The 27,498-nt window shown below is 34.1% G+C and overlaps 1 protein-coding gene across 8 annotated transcripts in view; it reads left to right on the forward strand.

Moving 5' to 3' along the window:
- Window positions 1-16,764, forward strand: part of LOC149563915 (Methyltransferase MT-A70 family protein) — a 140,920-nt gene extending 124,156 nt beyond the window's left edge. For 3 of the 8 annotated variants that reach the window (XM_089827021.1, XM_089827026.1, XM_089827023.1), the window contains 5 exons: window positions 114-189; window positions 15,394-15,571; window positions 15,713-15,802; window positions 16,050-16,149; window positions 16,337-16,764. In XM_089827021.1, the coding sequence (XP_089683147.1) occupies window positions 114-189; window positions 15,394-15,571; window positions 15,713-15,802; window positions 16,050-16,149; window positions 16,337-16,482 (590 nt within the window). In that variant the 3' untranslated portion in view covers window positions 16,483-16,764. Of the gene's footprint in view, window positions 1-113; window positions 190-15,393; window positions 15,572-15,712; window positions 15,811-16,049; window positions 16,150-16,336 lie in introns of all 8 variants that reach the window. The other 5 variants (XM_089827022.1, XM_089827024.1, XR_016364126.1 and 2 more) reach the window with 4 other exon arrangements.
- The last annotated feature ends 10,734 nt before the right edge of the window (window positions 16,765-27,498 follow it).

Raw genomic sequence — 27,498 nt, forward strand, 5'->3', positions numbered from 1 at the left:
ACAGAAGCCATTTGAATGTATATTTCTATTTTATTTGGGGAAAGATTATCCTAGCTTCAAATAAAACTCAAGATGCAATGCATATTTACTACAATATCTGTGGCATTGTGCAGCTTATCCTCATCATAGATTCAACCTTATACTTGTTGACCCACCTTGGGAGAACAAAAGTGTGCACAGGCGGTCAGTGTATGTATTGTTTTCTCAAATGGTTTGACCTTTTCATCTCCCTGGTTTGACTTTTAAAGCAGAATTTGATTTTACTGTTGTCTTGAATTGGCAACTGTACAGATACTGTGTACTCTGTTACTTTTGTGATAATTTTCAGTACACAAACTTGATAAATTTTCTACTTGCATTTTGATTCTCATGTATACATCTGTTGCAGTCTCTTTTTGTAGAAGGCACATGAACAGAAGCCTATGACAATGAAAAAAAATGCAAAGTGTAAGTTTTACCTGGCATCACTCAAAAAATTATGACATCATTCTTGACTATAGAAGTTTAGAAAGACTTCATTTTAGGCTTGAAGGTGATCTACTCTATATCTAGCGACATGAAAAATAAGTGTATTAACGAATTTAAGTGGATTCTGCAAGTGCCCAGTTATTTCATAAATCTAGTAATAAAAATAGTACACAATAGCTTGGTGAAGAGATTGTACACAGACAAACCAACCCTAATGTGGTAAAAATGTGAACAGGATAACCTGAAATAATTAAAAGCATGTTGTATAGCACTCAAGGCCACAAGTCAGTCACTAAGTGCAAGTTGCAACAAAGAAATAACAATCCTCTAAATAATTATTTCACGGGCATCCCCAGTTTGATCACATCTTTGAAGCCTAACATATCTTTGTTCTTAACAACTTGGTCTTTATCAAGATGTTCATGAATATGTCTATGACATAGTTCTCAGCCCTGTATTTGCTTAAGTAAACAACAAGAATTTGGATCAAGTATTATATGAATTGATGATACACCTTATATGCTTGGTGATTTGTGAAACGCTACAATATTGGTCAGTAATATATCATTTTCTTGCATTTCAACATTGTGAGATACTCTTCTCAATGATCTAACTCTATATATTTTGGAGGTAGCCATCCAAATGTAGCCTCCCACAACAGTCTAGTCCACTTAGTGGAACTACTGATCTGAAATAAGCCAGGAATCCTTGGAATGAATGGACTACACGTGGGATGGATAAGCTTGATCAATCAAAAGGACATATTTGATGAGGGAAACATGGATGGCAAACTAAACAAAATTTGAAAACAATATACTTTTCCGTTTGTTGACATATTTATAGTTAGCTATCTAAACTATAACTATAATTGTGATGAAGGGCTAATCTACCCTACAACAACAACGCAACGACACAAGAAATGCAAGAGAAAATTCTTGCTTCATACTAGTCCAAGGAGATAGAAAATTACAATACTCTCAAAATGTTAGCCAGAATTGGATTTAAATTTTATATTGCTGCAAGCTGGAGCTACAAGCCTTGCTACTTAAGCTCTATATTGAACAACTCAACTCTGAATGCCTAAGTCTGTATCCCAAGCCCCCATTTATAGTGTCATCATGCCTCTTGCAACTCCCATGTCCCCTTTAGCTGATCTTTACATGCAATCAAGAAATGTAACACATGGCCAATAGATGACTCTTCCTCTTCTTGAAGAGGGCACCTAAGGTGTTGTCTCTTCAATTTCCTAAAGCAGGCATTCAAAGAGGTGTTTTCCCTTTTTCTACTCTACGAATCAATACACTAAGAGTGCATCATGCACTCAAAGAGGTATCGTTCCCTTTTTCTATTTGACCAATCAATACATGTATGTGCATGACTCTTCCCTTTCTCCATTTCCTCGCCAAGATGGGAATATTTATGATTTTAATATTATAACAGGAAACTGTGTTTTTTCTTGAAAATTACATTTGCCTTTACACAGCCTACAAATATTAGATCATTTCCCTCCAAAGCAGGCCTTCGGCTCTAAAAAGACTTTAGGAATAGTTTTTCTAATTAAGTGTTTAAAAACACTTTTTAAATTAATTAAAATCATATTATTAAGTTGACCCCCCTAAATTTAAAATTGCCAAGCCCGACTTAAAATAACATACATGTGGCACTATAAGGCAGGCTTTTTTCCATATCTGTTTGAATTAGAAATATGCAGTCCTCATCAACTAATTGCAATTTATTGGTTGATAATGCCCAAGCAGGACATTTTGTGATAAGCTCAAGTTGAATCAATACAGCAGTGCAATAAGTATATCTTTCAGGTGATATAACCTTATTTTAATACAGAACTTTATCCAAAATACTAAGTAATCCATGTATAACAATAGTGAATGTTATATATGCATTTTGATCTTTGTTCTTGGTACCTTCTACTATGTGAATATTTTGAATACTCACTTACAGCATGTTGATGTCCGTTTTGTACCACTACATAACATATAGCAATTGAATACTTGATATGGAATATCAAACATTCAATTCCTCTCTTGAAAAGTAAATACTCATGAAGACATGAGAAGAACTCCAATGTTTCTTACACCTATGGATACTAACTCAGTTATATTAATGTGATTTGTTGGTTAATCATGTAGGCGGCCTTACGTTGTTCATTCAAGAATTGTCGGACTCTCGTTGTGATGATGATGATGTCTGGCTTGGTAAAGTATATGAGCGCCAAATAATGTTGATGGCGATGATGATGGAGGGTGTGTCTGCAAATGATGCTTCTCCTTTCTAACATTTTTTTTTATTTTAAATTTTCACTTTAAAAGAGATCTCTCATCTCAAATCTAACTTTGAAAGCTCATTCCTTGTCAATTTCTGCTCTGAATTTCCAAGTTAATCCAAGAATGAAAATCATCCAAGCCCTCCTAGTGCCAAATAATGTTGATGGCACGACGATGGAGGCAATAATGCTCCAATGACTTTTACCTTTGATGATTCTTGTTGAATGAACTTCAATTCAGCCCTCCTAGCGCCAGATAATGTTGATGTCAGTTTTGTACCACTACATAACATATAGCAATTGAATACTTGATATGGAATATCAAACATTCAATTTCTCTCTTGAAAAGTAAATACTCATGAAGACATGAGAAGAACTCCAATTTTCCTTACACCTGTGGATACTAACTCAGTTATATTAATGTGATTTGTTGGTTAATCACGTAGGCGGCCTTACGTTGTTCATTCAAGAATTGTCGGACTCTCATTGTGATGATGATGATGTCTAGCTTGGTAAAGTATATGAGCGCCAAATAATGTTGATGGTGATGATGATGGAGGGTGTGTCTGCCAATGATGCTTCTCCTTTCTAACTTTCTTCTTCAGAACTCCAACTACTAAACTACTTGCTACTCTACTCCTACTCCTATGAATTGAAAGATTATGAAATGGACGGGGATTGAATCTGATGAAAGCTTACCAGCGGCTCTACCTCCATAGATGCAATGATTCAAGGGAAAAAGACTAGTTTACCACACAAGGCTTCCTAACTAGCTGCTAGGATGCTAGTGGCCTAGTTTATAGATCCCTATCAAATATCACCATGCAACTATCCATCTACTCTTACTCTTAACAACTTCTTGAAATAAACTCTACTTTAGCAACTTCAAAAAAATTTAACTTAACTATTGGAAGTAGAAACCATGCAATAACACCAAATGTTCTTAATTAGCATGCAAGTCACAACAATGATAAAGAGAGGCAATTTTGGTATTATCTTAAGCAACAATTTTCTTCAACCCTTTACAAGTGAGAGCAAATGGCCTTATATAGGGGCCAAAATTACAACCAATGGTAGAGATTAAGAGGCAAAATCAACGATCCACATTAGATCCCAGAAACCCTGATTAGGGTTGCCACCCCATCAGCCAATGAGAAGATGCCACCTCATCAATGGATCAATGAAAAAAAGAAAAAGTGGCAACCAATGAGAAGGCACCAAAATAGTAGCCAATCAGAATCAGACACCTATCCTACCAAGAAGAAGGGGAAATTGCCACTTGGGCTTACATCAAATGATCTTCTAATATAATTCTACCCTTTTCTTTCATCTTTTTAACCAAGGCAATGAACTTGGCTAGCCTTTTATTGATTTCCTTCATCGGAGAACAAAACATGTGCTTCATCTTGAGCTCAGCTGAATTCATCATGTTGCTTGTAGCTTGCAGTGTCTTCTCATGATCCTTCTCATATTTTTTTGCGTATCCAATAAAGGCATTAAGGGAGGCAAGAGTGCCCAAATGTTTCTTCTTGATGACAACTTTTCCCAACTCATCCAATCTTGATCCAAATTTTGTCTCATTGATATTCTCCTCTTTCATATCTTCAAAATCAAGTGCAACCCCAACATCGCTCATCATGGTTGAAATGGAAGTGTCAATGCCTAGGCTGTGCTATGCAATTTCATTTCGTATTTCTTCAAGTATCCTCAATCTGATGGTCAAGGCAACAAACCAAGAGTCCACCGTACTCATTCCTCCTTCATCTACCAACTTTGTTCTCTCCAAATATCTTTTCGGTAACTCAATAAATGCCTATAGTGTGGGAATGGCTAAGTCCTTGACTGGGAGAAAATCCTTCCACTCCCCTTCAAATGTTCTGAATTTGTCTCTAATAGCCACCAATGACCTGAATGTGAAGATAAAGGAAGACAAGAAATTTTGCCCATCTTGAATTTTATCATGGATCCAATCCTTGACTTCATGCAGTTGAGCCGATATCTCTTCTATATTGCTCCTGCTGTCTTGTGGAAGAGTTGCCTGATGCAACAGAAGGATAGGCTGGCAATCTCTCCAATACTTGTTTTCGGCCTCCAACTTTACAATCCTCTTGTTTGCCTTTCTCAATCTTTCTGTAATTGAAACCATGCCTTCCTGGATCTCCTCACATTCCATGTCATCTATGATTCTTCCCAAGATATGCTCTACTATTTCATACTCCTGAGCTACAATCTCATCTACTACCTTGCTAACCTTTGGTATAGCAATCTGAACCTTTCGGTGACCCTCATCATCGCTTTTGATTACCTTTGCCATCATTTTTGCAATTTGTCTTTGTTTCTCGCTATCATCCTTTTCCACTAATCCTTGAATATCTTCAACTGTTCAGACAATCACCACCTCGCCTCTTGGCATAAACATTTGCCTTAACCATAGTGGTGCAGTGCATCTCCCCAAATCTAGATTTGATTCGACTAGCAAAGCATTACCAATGGCCTCGGGCGCCTGGCTTATTTCCTCAATATTAATTGGCCTATTCTCTGCATCAGTAGTGATTTTCATATCACCTCCATGTTGGTTCTCCGAGAGAGGAGAGTACTCGATACTGTTGTTGTAACCACTCGATTCTAAATCAGAGCTCACTTCTACCACGACCCCTTGTCCACTTGCATTATCCTCTTAGTCTCTAGCCTCAATTATGCTCTCCCTTCACTATGCTACATTCTATCTCTTTGCTGGAGGTTCCTGATGTTCTTTACTTTTCTCAACCTCCAAATTTCTTTTCTTGCTCTTAACCGCTCTAGGTTGCTGGTTACTGCCTTCACCTTTCTGTCCAATTGACTCCGCTTGACCTTCCTCTGGTTTCATCTTCTCATAAGTAAGGCGTACCTTCTAACTTTGTAATTGTTTTAACTTCTCATTGTACCACGACTCAGTGTGTAGATCAACTGTCCTTGTAACTACCTCTAAGGAAGGATCTTGATGATCATCCCAATCCACTGGACCCAATTTTGTTCCATCTACTGTATCATAATCTTCTCTTAGCACATTTTCATCATCTTCTAGTTGATCGGGAATATCAAGGCCTCTCCATTTGATTGCCCTCATAATGCCCACCGACAATCTTGAGAAAGCTAGCTTCTTCACATGAAAGTCATCCTGTGCATTGGCCCAAAAATCTTCTATAGTAGGAATATGTTTGAATGTGTTTTCGTGAGATGCCTTGATAAGACCATTAGGATCGAATCCCTATCTTGCTCTATACCATCCTAGATGATACCATTCTAATTCTTTCTCTGCAAGTGCAAAGGCGATAGGATTGGGGCAAGTATTATTGCCTATTCCAAATGAGAAGGTAATCCCTGTCTCACCTTTAAGTTTCATTATTTTGTCATAATGCTCAAGTTGCCTAGCCAGCTCCATCAAAACTACCTTATCAGGTGGGTACCTTGGAAGTCTCTTGGGACAAACTGTACTTCCTACTATAATATATGTAAATTGCAAAAACTGGATGAACCAACTTCCATACTTCTTAACTTTTGCTTCCGCTTTCGATGAGAGCTTCTTAGCAGGTGTCCCTTGTAATATCTTTATCGTCTTCATGGAAAAGGCGTCATAAAACATCTTATAATCTTTGGTGTTGTGCAAATGAAGCTGTGGATAGCACTCATGCACCAAACATTGCCCCAACCCATTGCTGATCACTCCTAAGGCCTTAAGTCCAGATTTTCATATGGTCTCAGAATCAGATAGAAAAGATAGGACTCCACATAGAATTGCTTTTGATTTTGTACTGTCCTAAGTTGCAACTCTAAATTTTCACTTATGATTCTAGCCCAATCAAATTTTCTCTTTCCATTTTCAATTTCATCAATAAAGAAGTACATCCAGTTCTCGAATTGCATACCTTGAGCCATGCTCATGATTCGGCTGAGAAGCAAAATAAGATCGCTGTACTCCATTTTGAAATCTAACTTGGCGAGCTTTGATGACTTGGTGACTCCCTTCTTGCCTTCATGTAACAAATTCTGCTTTAGATGAATGAAGTAAGCCTCTTGATTATCTTGAAATAACTTGGCCGCTTGATCCATCATTACCACTGTCATGCCTTTATACTAGGGAATATTAAATACTTCTTCGACCACTTGTCCACTGATGTTGGCTAACACTCTTTCCTTCATAAAAAATGATGGACTTGGTAACAATATCAAATCGGGATGCACACTCCATTACCAATTCTGGACAAGGCAAGGTAGGAGGGAAAGCCGCTGCATGTACAATTTCGTTATTGTAGATCTTCTTCGCCATGGGGGATTGTCCTTCCTTCAATCTATCCTTCAACTGTACCATTTCATTGTACCAATATTGGTATCACTTATTCGCCTCACTTTTGAGAAGGTGGTCTTAGGCATTATGTCTTCCTTGTCTTTTTTGGTATTCGTTCCCTTTGAGTTCTTGCTTGAACTAACATTTACCATCCTAAACACTTATTTCTGCCCTTTCATTCTAAATGATATGGACTACACTTATCAATCTCCAACCTTCTTTCTATTGATGAAATCTAGCTTATTTCTGCCTCTCTAAGTCATATCTCTACACTTATCAATCTCCAACTTTCTTTTCTAGGGATGGGACTACCACTTATTTCTTTTTCATTACCTTAGGATGGACTACACTTATATCTCCCAACTTCAATCTTAGGGTGGTCTAGCTTATTTCTGCCTCTCCAAATGTCCTATCATGAAGTCTACACTTATATCTCCCAACTTCAGCCTATCAATGGAATGATGAAGTGGTGGATGATGAGTGCAAGAAGAAAATCAAGGAAACGAACCAAGCAAGAATAAGGAATAGAATCCGCCTTTAAAACCAATCTTCACCTCTAAAAATGAATAGAATTTTACCTTAAATTTGCCTTTACCAATAATCGGGCCCTCTTCAAGTTCGGATCAGATTTTGAAAATTTCAAACCTCTTTCAAATAATGATGCCCTAGCAAAAATCAGAATTTTGACTTCCTTGAAATTGCCCACACTTGCCAAAAATCAGACCTTAAATCAGATTGCCCTCTTCACCAAATAAAATCTCCCAATTCTGGAAGAGAAATTGCTGCGAAAGATGGAGAAATCAGACTCAACAAAAATCGCCCAATTTTGGAAGAGAAATTGTTGCTAAAGATGGAGAAATTGGACTCAACAAAAATCGCCCAAGCTGGAAAAAAATCAGATCTGCACCAAAAATCGCCCTAGGGCAGAAATTTGCCCAAGCAAGCAGAAAAATGCCGCCAAAAAGAGGAAAAAATCTGCCCCAAAAATTGCCCAAGCTGAAATTCGCCTCCCTTTGAAGAAAATTGCACACCCAAGGAGGAAAAAGGAATGAGAAAATAAGAGGGGAAGCCCCTCTTATACCACACTTTTTGCCTCTCCAAGTGAGCTGACTTGCTTGGAGGAAAAAACAAAATTAGATTATCCTCTTAATTAATTGCCTAGATTTAAATGCAACATTAAAATTACTTAGCCCATAGTGAAATTGGCTCATTTAATTGCCAGTTTTGATCAAAAATTGCAAAATAGAAACAAGGTAAGCCTAGGAGATATCAAAATTTTCATTTAATAACGTTTTGGCAATTAAAATATCATTAGAATCAAATTTAGCAAGCCAAAATCAATTTTCAATTCCAATTTACCAATTTCCTTTAATATTTCTAAAATCTTCTAGGCTAAATTTTGTTAGAATCTGATAAGATTAATAACCCAGAAAACTAGTGCAAAGAGTAAATATCTAAACTATGAATGCAAATGATACAAAATCAAAATAGCATCATAGAGTTAGTCTCCAAGAGAGTAATGCAAATGCTGGAAGCAAAATAGCATTAAGAGGATGCAAAAACAAGAGATACAAATACAAGTCAGGTAGCATGCTTATATAGGCTAGGAAGAGGGAGGAGGTGGCAACACCAACCAATGAAGAGCAACCATCTATCGGACTAAAGATAGCAAAGTATCTTCCTAAGATAGCTAATGGATGCTCACATGTAGGAAGGTGACACCTCACAACCATTCACCTAATAAGACATGCTTTATTAACCTAAGCGAGATTATTAAAAGCGTAGGAAAAACCTAGCAAAATAGGAAAAATAAAAAAACTACACTAACAAATTTCAACCAATTTAATGCGATTTTGCAATTTAATCCAATTTCAATTTTGCAATACACTTTCAAATTTTTTTTTTTTAACAAAATAAATCTTTTTCCTAGCAGTCAAAATTCAAACTCCAAATCCAATTCCACTATCAAAAATTTCCTTTTTCACAAAAAAAATTCAAGATTTTCCGAAACGATTAAATCTAACAAATTCATTTTGAAAATGCTCAAGCCTATACAATTATTTCAAATTTTCAAAATCCATCTAAGTCCAAACTTTGCAAATTTATCTTGCCAGATATCGTTTTAACTATTGAAAAAAAAAAATTGCTTTTGAAACCTATTTGGTCTAAGGATAAAATTACATGTTCCGGAAAATCAAGTTTCGCACCGGGTGAAAAATAAACCAAATCAAATCCCTCCTAGCTCAAAGGCGTCCAAGGTGTAAAAATGCCAAATCGAAAACCTCTAGACCACTCCAAATTTGCTAAGGCAACAAAGACTTACAATACCTGCGAGAATTGCCAAGGCCTGCCCGAAAAAGGGGTTCCCCAAAAATTTTGGGGCGATGGTGTGAAAACTTCACAACACAGCATAACTTCATAAATGATACAAATATTTAACAAATACTCAGTAAAGAAGACAAATATATGGATGATGACTTTGAAATTGGGCTTTAATTGGGGAAAAAATGCATCTAGTATCTTTGGTAATTTTTTATAGTCTAGGAAAGGAAGAAATTCTTGACAGGCAATGCATCTTTTAAAATCACAGGTCCAAATTCTTATCATGATAAGAAATTTTAGTCATTTAGGATGATGCAATGGATCATCAAAACTACTACAAGAAAAAATTATGATTTCCTTGAAACTAATAGGACAACCAGATTCATGTGCCAAACCTTAAGAGTTGCTTTAACATTTGAAATGGTTGCACAACGCATACACAAAAGTTTGTCTTTGAAGGTGGTCAATCAGAAATCTTTTGGCTGAATGTGGATTTCACAGTTCATTTAAAGCAGCCTGTATTGTTCATTCAAGTTGAGGTTATTGTTACTTAATTTTAACACATGTTAAAATTCAGTCCTGAAAATTCAAAAATTTTATTTGTTGAAAGCTATGTCACAAGGTTCGTCGAATTTTTGGCTTCAGGTTCGAAATTCAACAAACCTATAAAAAATGCAAAAATATCGCTCAAGTTTGTAAAAAAATTCGTACAAAATTGTTTTCTAGTTTTTTTTAGGAAAAATGCAACCAACTAAAGCTCGGCTAGGGCAAAATGATTGTCTCAAGGTCGCGTCTGCAGAATGTTTGAAGGTCACGTCAGCTCCATTTTCATCATCAGTAGGTCACGTCTGCTCCATTCTCATTGTCTGGCGTTTGAAGATTCTGGCATCTGAAGGTCATGCCTTGCGTCTGCTACTCCATTTTCATTAGCCGACTCCTCTCCATTTTCATCCGCAACGGCCCTTGCATTTTCCTACGACAGTATCTCCATTTTTGCGTGTTTTTGTCCTCGTCTCTGGTGCCGATCAGTAGTATTATAAATGTTTGATAAGATTATTAAAATAAATGTTATTTTTATTATTTTTTATCAATAAATTTACTATAGGAAAATATTTATATTTTATACATATTTATTTATTTTTAATCTGTACAATTTTAATGTTTTCTACGTTTATTTAAATAATTAATTATTTATTATTATTTATTAATTCTGTAATATTGTTTTATTTAGTTAAGATTATATTTTATTATCATTTATTTTATTAATAAAGATTATAAATAACAATATACTTTTTTTTTAAAAAATTACATAAGGCGAATTTAATGTTGAATTTTTTTCGATTATTTTTACTCGTCAAATTTCATCCGAACTTCATAGTTTTCGAACTCGAACTCGAACTCAAACCTTGTGACTTAGGCTGAAAGCACTTTTCATTTGATATTTGCAAATGAATATAAATGTCCTTGTATCATTCATTTCTTGAATACACAATTGATATTTTACAAAAGATGAAATGAAACTCAAACCTTGTGACTTAGGCTGAAAGCACTTTTCATTTGATATTTGCAAATGAATATAAATGTCCTTGTATCATTCATTTCTTGAATACACAATTGATATTTTACAAAAGATGAAATGAATTAAAATGCTGGAAATGAAATATCTCACACAAGCCGTGAGTCTAACTACTGCTTTTATACATATCGAGGATGAAAGAAAAGTATAATATATGAGAGAATAGTCAGGGGTAACCAATCATTGCCTTTTCAAGCCTTTGACTGGTTAAAGTGTTCTTTGTTGCCGTTTCTGGTCCAGCCCTCAACTTGGTAGCTCCTGGTTTTCATTCTCTTGCATAAAAAAGAGTGGAGTTAGATCTTTAAAGATCTAAGCAATGACTGATTATCTACAACTATGTACCCGCACATGTTATATTTCTCTTATTCTGAATACATACAAAAACAGTAAGTGTATTCTAAGTGCTCAAATGCAAAAAACAGAAAGTATAATGTTAAAGGGACATATTATTTTTGATATGAAACCTTTCGTTATAATCAAGAGCAAGCATATTGATTTCATAAGAAATAGTTGTAGATTACAGAAAGGTAGTTTATGAGTGTCATGAGCCCATGCTCGAACCTCATAGAATACTCATTAAAATATCACAGAATGAGATAATTCAGCACTCAGGGAGTTGTTTCAGAATATGATGAAAAAATTGCATAACTTGCTGCAGAAAGGATCAAATATGGAGACAACACAGAACATTACTACAGTAAAAGAGCTATTTTCAAGTACAAGCAAAAGTATGCTGAAGATTGAGAACAGAATTAATGAGATAATGCACAGAAATGCATACTGGACAAGTGTTAAGAGTGTAATTTGGTATGGCTGGTTCCTCTAGAACTTCATGGGATAGAACTCATTTTAGGATTTGAAAGATATCATACTCATGGAATTTCTTGTCCTACTAATCACTTGTGCTGTTTGGGTAATTCATTCCAAATAGATACAGTTGCATATCATTTATCAGTTTTAAAAGCATTCTATCTTGATGGCATCAGAGTATTCTCTTCTTCTTAACAAATAGGTAGGAAACCTTGGTAATCCTGTGCTGCAACTATTTTTTGTAACAGTTTGAGAATGAGGGTAGAAAAATAAGCCTCTGGAATATGGACTATGAGCCAGCTCTCTTGGGACAATAAATATTCAGGGCTCCAAGTACTTGCATCCATGTTCCTCATGCAAGCTGGAAAGAATCTGCAATGTACCTATGGAAATGCTGATGACAATCAGCAATAACAAGAATATTGCAATCAGTATATGAACAGGAATTCAGAAAAATTGTTTCTGGTTTGGTCTCAACTCCAATCAAACTACCAGGAATGAAGTTTTACAAGTCCTTACAGGTAAAGACAAACATGGTCAAGATGGTGCATAGAATCATGGGAATAATGGAGTATAACTTTCGAGAAAACAAAACCCTTATGTAAATTTAAAACAGCAAACACTTCATTCAGCAAAGAGCAATCTTCAAGAAACTCTTAACTTGCAAATTCATGAACAGCAACAAATATGAGAGCAAATGCTACAGGAAATTTCCACTAAAAATGCAAGGAAACTGCTGTTGCAGCAAGACCTCCCAGTATGGTCATCATATATTTTAAAATGAGGAATAAATATAACAGCACATGATAGAGGAAACAATGAAAAATTGAGCTCCCAGCTTAAATATCAAACATAACCCTCCAGAAATATCATCTACAGCTGCAAATGAAAGAAGATGCTCACATAAAAATCAGTAATGAGCAGCTACAGGCGAGATTACAAGAGAAAATCAGAACAAACACCAAATTTCCTTCATCGAATGGTGGCATAAACACGAAAATATGCCCAGATTACTTCTATAACAGCACTGGCGTATATATTCAGAAATATACCCGACTTCCATACGGAAATAGTAAAACTCTCAACAATGGCGACTCAAGCAGCAGTGAAAACTAATATAATGAACAATATTATCTGTCATATGGCGGGAATTTCAAGTGGAGGAGGTAGAAAAATAAAATCAAATGTATTATACCTCTTTTTTCATGCAATGCATAAGAACCCTCAACAATGGCGGCTCGAAATGAACAATCAGCAAGAAAGTAATCGCCAATATGACCTTCAGACATGGTGGCTGCACCAAAAACGTGCCCAGCAGGAAGGAAAAAACGCAGACCTCAAGCTGACTGGCAAACCCTAGCCACAAGTCCATTTCTCCAAGCAATTGCAAATGTGAAATGAATAAGTTTTAGGGTTAAGACATGATTTATCTTGCCCTTAATCGTTTTTTATAAACTTTTGGAGTCCAATGCATTGAGTGGGTTTTATTTCTCATTTTTTTTCCATGTCTTATACATGTCACGGGTTATGAGTTTATCTTTTTGCAAATCTTATGTAAAGTAAAAATATATAATAGTGCTCTTATAAACTATTTTATATTTTTATTAAATTTGCAAACCTTTACAAATGTGTTCCTTATATAATTCATTGTTTTACTATGTCTAGCACTTAGGATAAATGTGACATGTGTTTAAAGGAGGAGGAGGAGAAATATTAGGTGAAGACTTAGTACTTCAAATCTTTTTGAATCATGAGGAGGGATTATAGGAATTCAACTTGGGTCGGATTTGGTTTGACTAGTTATTTTTGGAGGTCTTTATGATCAGTTAGAGATTTATAAGGGCGGCTAAAAGTGAGTCATAGGTTCTATTTTGACTTAGTAGGGTTATGAGGCAGTGAGTCATCTTTTTTTATAAGATTTGACTCCTTTTTTATAGCCTTGTTTCCTGAATTCGACCCCCAAGAGATTTGTATTTAGCATTTTGAAATTGTCAGACCTAGGGGATGGAGAGAAGCAGTTTTGAAAGGAGAGAAGGCTATTGTGATTTTTTATTGTCCTTTGTATGCTCATTTTTTCTGAGTTGTATCTTTGAAGTTGATGTTCTTTGACCTTTGAAGGCATAATACAGTTAGCTTGATCTACTTTGGGACTCATTTTCTATGTGCAAGGCTGGTGATTGATGTTTATTTTTTGTGTTTTCTCAAGAACCTTTAAATTTATGTCTCATTTTTGCACCTATCTGTGTTAAGAAAATTGTTATGCATAGGTCATAAGTTGTGCAGTTTAACAAAATAATATTGATTATGGTTTATCTTTTGATATTATTCATTAAAGCCTTCTTTTGAAACACTTTATATGCAGAGATATTCATCAAAGTTGTATCTCATAGTTGATTGTATGTCCCATCATTGTGTTATTAAAATATCAAATCCTTCATCTTGTTCTGGTGCATCACCTTTTAGGTTTAAATAATCCTCCTTTTTTACTTCCTACCTTTTTTCCTCGTAAGTTCGTAGTATAGGTGGAGCATCACATAGCATCAAATAGGAACCGGCCTAGAATCCGGAGGTTCAGTCACGTACATAGTTTACCCACAAACTTGTGATTGTTCCCATGTTCACCAGAATTTCTAAGTATTTAGGTGCTTAGTTTTAGGGTGCAAATTCTAGTGTTAACAGTTATCAAGGCATCTCAGTAACATATATCATTGTAGCATTATACTAAAAAAATCCTTTGATTGATACTGATCCTGAGTAATACTTACCTGCTGCATTTGCTGTAGAATTCCCTGAGTTTTTCAAAAACTAATTTTTTATGTACCATTGCTTGATATATCATTGTAGCATCTCAGTCCCATGTATCATTGTAGCATTATACATAAAAGATTTGTTGATTGATCCTGATTCCTGAGTAATACTGATCTGCTGCATTTGGTATACCATTCCCTGAGTTTTTCGAAAACTAATTTTTTATGTACCATTTCTTAATTCATTTTACAGTTAGGGAGACCCGCTCCCCGCCCCCCCAACAGCCCCTTACAGTTAGGGAGACCACCACCCCGCCACCCCCACCCCAACCTGCTCCTCCCTCCAGTTAAAAGAAAAAGGGCCAAGGCCAAAGAGCTGACTTGACTTTTTTCGAACTAGGGTAATATTAGGATTTTAAATTCTTTTTTTATAGATTTTACCTTGAAACAATATCTTCTCTATGATTTTAAAGCACTCGAGTTATTTTTTGTTTAAATTTATACCATAGTGAGGTTTCAGGTAAGCATCTTAGATGGTAGGTCATGCTTCATAGCAAAACCACCCACTGTTTTAGTAAACATGCACTTTTTATATTAACCCTGTGCATGATGAATTGTTATAATCCATAAGTATGTTTTATGCAAACATTATATCTGACATGAAATAAACTTTTCTGTTTTTATAATCAGTACATTGTTATTTATTACTCAATTTTTTGCTGAGTTTTTCTTGACTTAAATCAAGGTAATTGAATTTTTTTTATATTTCTCCATGGCCCTGTCAGTTTTTTTAAATAGAATGTTATGATGCCATATACTGCAGTGTTCAGGCTCTGTAATTGTTGTGTTCCATCTCTATCTGCAGATATCCAACTTTGCCAAATAGATACTTATTTTCTATTCCTATGAGGCAATTGGCACATCCAGAAGGGGCACTTGTGGCTCTCTGGGTAACAAATAGAGAGAAATTGCGAACATTTGTTGAGAAGGATCTTTTTCCTGCATGGGGAGTCACGTATGCTGCTACTTTGTTTTGGTTGAAGGTTGTGTATATTCATAATAGCTCCTGTGATTTGCACACCATCTGCACAGATGAATGCTGATTTGCTTAGGAACTTAAGATAAATGAAGTGAAATCCTGTTGTTTCTTGTAACTCTTTGAATTCATGGATCTGTCTTAATAGGTGAGAGAAGATGGGCACATGATCAGTGAGTTGGATCTGACTCACCATAAGCCTTACGAATGCATTCTTGTTGGTTATATTCATAGGCAGGTCAGAAGGTGAAACTTGAAATGAGGCTATGGCAATTTTTTCTAATAGATGTTTTCAATCACTATTTTGATAAACTAAGTTTTACACAAGCGTTCATTGCCACCTCCACAAGTCAAGTAAAAGTGATTGGATTGTCTTTGAGAAAATCTTTAGTAGTTTTTGAGTTTTAGAAAATGCAGTTTTTCTCATGGCTCAATTTTAGGCATTTTATTTTGTTGACAATCTAACATACATGTTTTTATCACAGGAAAGTGATGTGAGCCACAAACTGATTGCAAAGATGCCTCCGGAGAAGCTTGTTGCAATTAGTGTTCCTGGTGACCACTCAAGAAAGCCACCAATAGGAAGTATCCATTTTTCACAGGGATACGCTTTGCTTGATTTTGTTGCTCTAAAAATTTTCATTACATAACTAATTCTAAGTTTTTCCCTCAGAAAAACAAAGGGAACAAATTATGGTAGCTAAGATACATGATCCTTCTCTCTTAAATGCATACAAGTCCAAATCTCATGTTTTCCTTCACTTGAACATAGACTTGCTTTTGGACTATGTACCAGGACCCAAACCTGTTAGGAGTCTAGAACTTTTTGCGAGGGAGTTATCTGCTGGATGGACTTCATGGGGGAATGAACCTCTTTTTTTTCAACATTCGAGATATTTCTTGGAATCAAGGCTGTAGAGCATTGAATGGTGATTTTATCTTTATCCCTGCAGTAAGCACAGCAGAAGAATTTGTTATATATAGCCCAAGCTGAACATATCTTCATTTGCAAGACGAGAACATGGAAAATGATATCACAGAATTATCAGGAACTTGTGAAACACAAGTGCTTGTGTATAGATGGGTCATTGTTCATGAAGTCAGACACTTGTTTTGTTCAACTTCTAATTTTTTTATCAAATTATGTAACAGTGAAAGAGCCAACAATATAATTAAAATCATGATACTTTCCCTCCATAATATATATAAATTGTCAAATTGGAAAGCAATTAACGACAATAAAAGATATGATAGTTTAACGGTGCTTCTGAATGTAAATTGTGTCGAGATTTTTACTATCAACATATCAGATGACAGTGTGATCCATCATCAGGAAGAGGATAATACTAATGACAGATTGCAAACTCTCTCCATAAGGAAGGTAAAGGCAGTGGGATTAATAACTAAGATTAAAAGAGGGAGGATCATAAGGAGTCCAAAGATAAGAAAATACAATGAAAAAATAATTATGAAACCCACAGTAATGGTATATCTTGAAAAACAATATTAAGGTCACTCTAAATTTAAGACTTTCTCAATAGTGTCGATGATTTTGTGATCATATATAATATAATTCCATAGATTATTGTGATGATGGATGGAACCAAGGGCTTAAATTTGGGGACGATGAGGAGACGATTGGCGGATAGTGGTGCTAGTATACATATGATTTTTGGAAACAATTTTATAAAATTATTTATAAAAAATAACAAACGAAGGTTTCACAAATTAGTGAACTTAAAAACTACTAAACATTGAGGTCTGAATTGAACAATAACAATTTTATAATGAACAATGAAAATGTCGAATTCAAAATTTATATTATATTCAAACTTTCACAATAAGGATCACAAGTATAATGATATTACAAATGTTCAAATAAAAAAGTGGAATAAAGTAAGACCTCTAGTTATCCCAAAACTAATCATCACTAGAATTAGTAGACTCCACATGGTCGAGCTTTTCAACATTGATACCAACTTTGTTCGTGTAATTGTAGCATCCTCATCAATCTATGTTGGCTCATTGGGCTCCTTAACCTTTCCAAGCCAAGCTATGTGAGAACAACATATAATGAAAGTAATGCGTGACACGTTTAATAAGTTCAAAACAAATTTAGACCAACAATTGGAGGATGGCCTTTACAAGATAGGAAGACTATATGTGGATATTCATAAGCATAAACTATACTATTATTTACAATATTGTGTACCATGTACTAAACATATAGTTTATTAGCAGGATCTTAATTCAACTCATATTTAACCTATGATATTCTGTCGAATTCATTTTCAAGCAGATAACTTGACAAGTAAATATCTATTTTTCTATGGTATATTCATAATTCAATGGCCTAGAGAAGGCTAATATGGTTTCTAGCTAAGTAGTTGATCTTGGTTCTGGTTTGAATTTGTGTTTGCATTTGCATTTAGATTTCAAGGGTTGGCAAAAAAAATAATTGTGTAGATATTGTGTGCACGCGCGTGTGTGCATGCATGCATGCACATGTATGTGCGCGTATTTTGCACATGCATGAGTATATTTGTAGATTCATACATGTAATGCGCCCATGTTCATTCATCATTGGTTCAAATATTCAAACATATACTAATGACAGATCTGTAGGTGGAAATAAAATGTCTTGATCAAACAATATGTCATGAGGTCAAGGATAATGTTAAGGAAAAATTAGAACATATATTGGACAATGACCTTATTGACTAAAAAAGAAAAAATATTAGATGTTGGTTTTTGTAAAGATGACAAAGAAGTTGTTATTGCCTTTGATAAACGACAAGCAAATGGAAGCTATGTGTCAAAATTTAATAGAGTTGAAGAGCCCAAGAAAAATAAGTTAAAGATTGATAAAAGAATGAAAAACCTTTAGTTGTTCATTATGATCAACAAACATAGAATCCAATAATGAAGACAAATGATTGGAATAAGATGCAAAAGATTTCTAGCCCTAAGAAGAAGATTCCTCAACTAAAGCAAATGAATTTGAATATGTGCAAAACATATACCAAGGTTTCTACCCAGTTAGAAACAAAATCTAGTGCCAAAGTAGAAGTTGACAAAGTTTAGCTAGAGATGGAAAAAATGAAACTACAAAAAAAGATGAAAAATATTTGTCCATTGCTAGGATGGGTGACCTCCTGGGAAGTCTTAGTGTTTCACCTCTATGAGCATCACCTAGATCCAATGAGTGCGAAGTGTTCCATTTATTCTCATGAAAGATGGATTCGTTTGAATTGCTACTCATGAAAAATGGGTCAATGAGTTGACTCAAAAACTACATATTTAAATCTTGATAGCAATATCACAATTTGACTTGCTATGGAAAATATCTCCTACTTTTCAATTATATGTACAATATTAATTGGATTGCAAAATTAATATAGATTAAATACACAAATTCTTATGAAATTCTTTTATTTAAAGAAAAATATAAGAATAAAAAGGAAAATTATTTCTTTTATATAAAAGAACTCTCTATGTGCTAGAATTTCTCTCAATCTCATTTCAAAATAAATAAATAAATTCTCATACCTTTTCCATTTCAAAATATTCTTTAGCTATTATTATTTTCACACAGTAGAGAATTTAATGTCAAAAGAATGGATTCATCTCTCTCTCTCTCTCTCTCTCTCTCACACACACACACACACACACACACACACACCCACCCACGCATACACACACAAGAAATGACTTACATATTTAGGACATTAGCATTGAAAGGAAAATACTTGTGACTCAAAATTTTATATATATTCAATGTAAGAATATTATAAAGCTAGAGGGGTATGAATAAGATACGAGAAAAAATATGAGATAAGGAGGCACTTTTGTGGGGAATTTTTTGTTTTTGGCTTTTGTTTCTAGTGAGAACATTTATATGGTGGGTAAAGGGAAGGGGGAATTACCTTTTGTAATTCATGTATTCTTTGGTTTGTGGAATAGTAGAAATCGAGATTTCTACAAATCTTGAATCAACCAAATCAAGAATTTGCAATTTTTCAAAATGTATTTTGGAGTTTTAGTAGGATAGTTTGGTTGACATGGAAGATGAATGGGAAGATCCTTTTTCCTTCAGAATAGAAGATGGAAGGTAAAATATGATAAACTTAGTTTTTTTTGCTTTTATTGTCATGGATTTGATACAATCTTATGGTTGAATCTCTGGTGCATAAATGTGTTTCTTTAAGTGTAATTACTACAAACTCAAGATTCTCACTTGCCTTGCTCTACTTCTAGAACATTTAATACCATTGAGTGCCCATTCACTGACTAGTCATGACCATTTTGAAAGAAAAATTGAAGACATATACCACCCCTTCAGCACCCAAATCAAAATTCAAACCTGCTCACTATCTTTCTAAGTTATTGACCCATTTGGAAGTTTTTTTGTATTCATAAAAGCTCCTAAGTAATGGAGTCCCTGTAGGTACGTTTAATAGCTTTGACCATGTACATTATGTCTTTTATATGTTGCTTGGAATAAATGATTTTCACAACCATCCGTTACTTATGAACATAAACACCACCAATGATTCAGCTTAAATATCATGCTTCAGTAGTCAATAATGCATTTTCCCTCACCTACGTCATGGCAGCAGACATACTTCAAAAAATAATAAAATGTTATGTTTTGCACTCCTTAAAAAGGTAGAACCCAAATATAATTATTCAATTCTAGGTCTGTAGAGGGAAGATTGGCAACCCGATTTTGAGGCAAAATTACAATTCTGAAATTCTAATTGCATTTTTTCTTTTTGACACAAACACAATTTTTTTTCAAATCTAGAATATGCAAATGTCAATTCCAATCTACATCCATGAACCAAACAGACCCTAATATAATTTCTTATGAATGAATCTTTGAAGAATACATTAAATAAAAGATGGAAAATTTTGATTGTCTAGTAAAATTTTTTCAATGCAAAAGAATAGATGTCCTAAATTTCTTTTTTATTTTCGTTTTATAGTATTAAATACTTTTTTTAGAAAGATCTTTTGTTGAGAAGGAAAAACTTATTTTAATAGAGTAAAAAATTCTTAAAATAAAATAAAATAAAGTAAAAGGTTGATTTTTTTTAATATAATGTACATCCTACAAACTATAACCAATTAATTATTTTATCTCCATTTAAAATAAATGGAATATAATTTTTCTATTTTTAAAATTAATTAAAATATTTATATTAGAAAGTATTATATGCTTTTTTTTCTAAATTTTGTACGTGTCAAAATTACACCTTATGTTCTAACTTTAATTATGGAAGATTATTGTGTTTTAATGTTAGAAATTATTGGTTTGAACTTAGGGAGAATCAATTATATTTAAATGATGAAAATGTAATTTTTTTCTTATTATTTTTTTCTTTAGGTAGTTATGCTATAATTAAATAATCATTGTGGTCTTAGAACATTTTACATGTGTTATATTTTGAGTAAATATGAAAAAAGTATAATTAGTTAAATAGAGATTTTCAATGGGTTTTGATATAAAAATATATTTGTTGATAGATAAAAAAAAATCATTTAAATAATCTATAAAAAATGATCATGGAACCTTTTTATACAACTTTGATACTCATCAAGTTAGTTAATCAAAGAATTTATACATTGGGAAAGTATTAAAGCTTTAAATTGTACCATATATTTATTTTCTAAGAATTCAATGTGATTGAGTAGAAAAATATAATTATTATATTCTTACTTAAAATCAGTTATAAAGTGAATAATGATTATCTATAAAATTACATAAATATTATAAATATTTAAAAAAGATATTATGTAATTCCTTTTATATATACGTAGAAGGATATTCCTTAATTTAAAACAAAAAATAATCTAGAAGAGATTCCTTAATTGTATGTAAAACTTGTTTTACAGTAGAGATTCCTTAATAATAGGAAAAAGATATTTTCTTGAGATCCATAATTATGGGAGAAAATATATCTCTCTCATCTATCTATCAATAGAAGACAATCTTGTTCATAAGATATTTTCACTACTGATGGCTAGTTACTGTTGTTCATTTTTCACACATGTTTAAATGAAGGAAAATACATGCTTATTACTTTCAAGTAATTTTCAGAAAATGCATCAAAGAAAAGTATTTTATTCATCTTGAAATAATGTTCAATATTTGAATGATGGAGCAAATCATGATAGAAATTAAATGCTGAAAGTAAATTTCTCCCACACATCTGACTATGAGAGTAGTCTCTACGTGCTGACATAAATCTATACCCTACTAAAATCAACAACTGAATAGAAGAGTAAAAGGAGAAAGGTTCATGGGCACCAGTCATTTCCTGTAATGACTGGTGATGTGGCATCCAACTACATCCATCCTCTCGCTGCTCTAGACATCGCTCGTTCCGTGCTTCCAATTCCTGTATTCACAAAGAAGAGAATGGGTTAGATCCAATGGATCTAAGCAATGTTGATGACTCACTCAATCTTGCATTTACCATCCTACATGCTATTCATCTCAATAAGATATAGACATATATAGTATATAGAGAGATCGATAATAGAAAAATAAAGTATTAAAGGGACAATTCATCTTTGTTTTGAAACCTTTTACTTTAAAAGCTAGTGAAAATAGAATAGATCGGTAGATAGAGATTGATATGCAGATCAATAGCAAAAAAATAAAAGTATAAAGGAACAAACTAGTTTTAGTTTTTGAAACCTTTTACTTTGAGCAAGCAGTAAAGCATATGAAATCAAACAATCGATTGAACAAAAACAAAAGAGATGCGTACAAAGAACAGGCAAAGTCCAACATGAAGGAGATATAGCTACATTCCAAAAGTTTAATGGAAATATCAAGCATATTTACAACTTTCAGCAATAAAAGTAGAAGCTAATACAGAGAAAATCATATTCAAGTCAAAGATACAAATCAAGTTAGCATAACATTACACGAATGTTGTAATCCAGGTATCAGAAGCAAAGAACAGTTGCAGAGATCAGTGTATGTTATGACTTTTGGTAAAGAATCACTTCTACAACGGTTCTTTGGCAAACATCAAATAAAGATTTCATATATAGCGAAAAGACAAAACATCGATTCTGATACAACAGTAAATGTGATCCCATGACAACTTCAAGCAAAGAGCCAGTGACAGAGAGATCTGGTATTAGAGTTATTTTTAGCAAGGTAATCAAACTAATTGTTTATATCAGTTCTTGCAAATATCTGGGAATGATTAACATACATCAGATCATTGAAATGACAAAACAAAAACAATGCCTATATATATGATACTTCTAGCTAAAGCAAATGGTGAAAGGAGAATAAGGGTTAGCATGCAAACAGAGAAGCCTTACAAAAGCATGGCACATATTTGAGGAAGAGATAAATCTATACTAGCAGCCTGCTGCAATAAGAAGTTATCATGTATTTTCTTTTCATAGCCTTCCAAAGATCACAGATCTAAGTCTAGATTCATAAATGGAGGTATTAATATAGATCAAACCCTATGGATAAAAGTAGCACAACATGTAGCCACGATAATGGAGTGCAATATTTTCAAGCAAAATCCTCATAATAAGACACCGATCTGAGCTATATATGGTGTCTTTCAGCATTAAAAAGTTCCAGCAAAAGGATAAAAAAACAAGCAGAAGAACTTCAAAAGAAACCACAGATCTGAGTCCAAGTTCGTAAATGGAGGTCTCAACAGATCGGAAGGGATCACGGCATCCAAAATTCAAACCCAAGGAGAGTAGATATAAACAGAGATCAATTTTTAATGACTTTCAACAAGGAGTTACTATTGTCAAGAATAGTTTTGCAAATATCTCTTTGAAAATTTCACGTATAGCAGAATGGAAACTTATTTATAGCTTTAACAAAAGCTATATGAAAAGTCAAAATAGAGAAAAGGTCTCTACCTTCATACCAGCGTAAAAACATGAGAATCCAGCTAAGGAAAAGAACTCCATGACAGCTGGATGTAAAATTTCCAAAGAAAAACCACAGATCTGGGGTGGTTTTTATTTAATATTTTTTCTAGTTCTAAAAACCCACATGGCCAGCAAGCTCACAAATGTAGCACAGAAAGAGAAGAATGACAAATATATTTTTAGAAAACAATGGCTAAAACAACCAGTCAGCCTAATGTTGAATCATGATGTAACAAGGAAAATGGAGAATATATTGTCACTTACAGCAGAGAAAAACAAGAACCACGTCTTTTCTATAGAAGAAGATGCCATTTTCAGTTTGCTCTCAGAGTTCATGGCTAGTTGTAACAGCATGGAAAATAAAGGCAAACCTAATGGTGGACACCTGGCAAGTAATGAGAAGCCCGTAATCAAAAAATGCAGACCCAACTTTGAACGACTACAGAACACCAGTCAGTAGCCAAAGAAACAGCACATTTTCACACTCGTAGTCATAGATAAGCCATAAACAAGAACACCAGGGAAGCTACACCAAAAATGGCGTCCAAACAACAAGAGAAATAGCAGATCTGAGCTTTAGTCGGATAGGGTTTCACAATAACCCTATTTTGGTGCTTGCAAAGTTTCACAACTCCAAATGACAACATAATACTCTCAAATCTGTCTTTTTATGAATCCCTTAATTCCATTTGAGAAAATTTTGGGTCCATTGCATATTAAAGAAGTTGGATATTTTAGTAATGCATGGTTTTGTCATAACACATAATGAATAATGTTTTTATTTTTATTTTTATTTTTAATTGCATTCACATGCACATTCAAAAAAAATATCATTATCCTTTAGTTGATGAATTATAATCAATTTAAAGATAATAATAATTTTTGAATGCAATTAAAATAATAATAATAATAATAATAATAATAATGCAAGTAAAAGGGAAAGACTACTTTATTTATTTTCTTAATTGCATAAGTATTAAAAAATTGTAATTATTATTTTTATAATTGATGTTCTATAAAATCAATTATTAAAATAATAATATTCATGCAATTAAGGAAATAAATAATAAAGTCTAAAGGTCAAAGCGAGTTCAAGAAGGAGTTGGCATTTTGCAAATGCAAAAATTCAAGGGGACAGCTTTAGTTAATATTTTTAGAGGCCCAGTTCAGACTGAAGACTTCAGAGTGCATTATGGAGTTATTTATGGCATTTTTGAAGACTTTTGTACACTTTTCTTATGCATGGTTGGTGGAACTTCAGTTCGGGATATTTTGAACATGTTTTTGAAGTTTTCAGAGGTTCTTAATAATGAGTTAACTCATTATTTCGACCCAATTCTCCTGCTTTGAGACAGTTGTATTGTTGATATATACTCCTCTGATTTTTGAGGAAGGGGTTCATATTTTGAGGGAGGATGCTTATGTGATTTCATCCTTAGTGCCTTTTTCTCCATTATTCTGATCCATTATGCAGATGTATTATTTTTTGGGCTTTTGATGGAAATAAAGTTTTTCATTGGAACCAGTTTTGGAGTTGACAGATTTAGTTGTGTGAGTTAAGGTGATTGATGTTATTCAAATTGTGTTTTAATAATAGGCCTTTCTGAATGATGTCTTATCTTGTACCTTCTTTATGTAAATAGTTGTTCATAGGTTTTGAGTTGTGTTTTCATTATTGATGTATTCGATTGTGATCAAATTCCTTTCGTATATTTTCAAAAGTTCATAAACCTTCTCTTAAATTATTGATATGAATTAGTAGATCTTCAAACAAGGTTTCTTGTGATTGTCTTTTCAAAACTTTCATTGTGTCTCAGGTATAGCAGTAATCTGTGTTATCAATCTTGGTGTATCACCTTTTTTTTTTTTTAGTTTTATGTGTTTAGGTTGTCTTTTTACCCTTTTCCATCTGAAAGTTTTTCACTTCTCCATTAGTACAAGTAAGGTCTAAGATATGTCATACAGGAATCGGCCTAGAATCCGAAGGTTCAGCCAAGTTATAAGTTACCCACAACTTTTGGCTAATTCCATGTTTCTCCAAAATCATTACGAGTTTTAGGACTTAAGGCAAATTTTCAGGGTGCAGATTTTGGAGATAACAGTTTTTGGCATGCTCGGTGGGACACTTGCCTTTTTTTTAAGGAAGTTGCTGCTATTTTTGATGTGCAAACAACAGGGTCATAATTTTTTTTGCATATCTGGCAACTCTGTGGGAAAGAAATGTACATATCAATTCTGTTAATGAGAAAGGTACAAACTAGAAGCTCAAATACATTTGAATATTTAAAGCTTGAAACACCTAAAAGGCATGGGAGAACCCTTGCTAGGACAAAGCCAACAAAGAGAAATCATAAATCAGCACAGGGTACTCGAGTTTATCAAAGAAAAACTCGTAGCACGTTTTCAGTAAGTCCCAATTGGAGAACCGAGCCTTTGGAATCAAAATTTTCTACTTTTTTTGTAGATACAATAGCAAGCTCAAGTTTGGTTGCAAATTTATTTTCTGGACCAGCTGTAGCATTACTACATCAACAACAGATAAGTTATCAGCTACCAGTAATGGCACAGCCAAGACATTTTGCTTTTGTTCCCTTTAATCAATGAAGTCCTTTAAATCTCCAGCAGCATAATGACATCCCGTTAGCAGCTTTGAAAGGAGTGCCATATTTTACCGGAGAAAGCCAAACTATAGCATTTGAGCATGTTAGGGATATAGCAACTTTATGCAATGTTCATCATGTGACACAAGAAAATGTAGCAATCAGGTTACTGGCTGCCTCATTCAAGGGGAAAGCGTTGGAATGGTTCAAAAGTTTACCAGTGGCTTCGATAGGCACATGGGATGAATTGGGTGATGCATTCACCAAATTTTTCGAAGACAAATCTGATCATTTGTCATTGGTAGAATAGCTAACAACCATAAAGAGGGCTCCACAAGAACAAATGACTAATTTCAATACACGTTTTCAGAAGACGTGGGAGAGGATACTTGCTGCTGTTAGACCAAGTGCTGATCATGCATTTTTGTACTATCTTAAGAGTTTGAATAGCGAAATTTCTGTCATGATCAATGTCTTATTATGATCATGATATACAACCAAATATACCTTTGCAAATGCCATCTTTCAACCCATTACCAGTCATTTCCAGCCAAGAGATAGCTATTGCAGGACCTTCTCAGGAGTTGCAAGAGATTAAACAAGGTCAGCAAAAGATTGAGAGCTTAATGCAAACTTTTGGAAATGAATTGGTTAATCCAAAAAAATAGTAGTTTCAGCCAAGGCAACCTTTCCAATCACAAAATTTCGCTGCAAATCAAGGTTACCAGCAACAAAACAATTAGGGATATCAACCACAAAACCAAGGACAGGCCCAAAATAGGAAAAATTTTCAAAGGTACAATGTTGGAAATAAGCAGAACATAAATTAGAGACCATATAGGCCTTATAATCCAACACCCTTAAATGCTGCAAATCTGGTAAGAGATATGGTACCTGTACCAATGCAAAATAATATGGCTACTGAATATGAGTGGTGTTTTCCATGTAATCAACCCCATAGTCAAGCTACCTGTTCAAATGGTGTTATTCATCAAGCTTTGGTGGTACAAAACGCTACATGTATGCAACATGCACTTGAGGCTGAAATGGAGCAACAACAAGATGTACCCCCTATGGATGCTTCATTCCTAAATTTGCAGGTAGATGAATTTTGTGGTATGAATAGTCACTAATACATTTGGCATCGATTTGCAATGGCTAAGTGTCGCAATTACGACGGTAATGTGTCACCACAGCGACAGTAATAGACGTCGTTGTTTTTAGTCGCAAATTACAACGTCTATCCTTTGCCATCGCAATTTCGACACCTGTCCGTCACAATAAAACTACTTTATTCCAACACGAATCCCGTCGCAATGCATGCGATGTACGTCGCAATTTTGACGTCCGCCCCAAGCATTGCGACGAGGTCGCATCGGCATCTAGCCACAGGGTCGTTGTGGCGGCA

The sequence above is a fragment of the Cupressus sempervirens genome, chromosome 4 (assembly GCF_028749045.1).
Source record: "Cupressus sempervirens isolate cs-2001-9-10 chromosome 4, ASM2874904v1, whole genome shotgun sequence".
NCBI classification, from domain to species: Eukaryota; Viridiplantae; Streptophyta; class Pinopsida; order Cupressales; family Cupressaceae; genus Cupressus; species Cupressus sempervirens.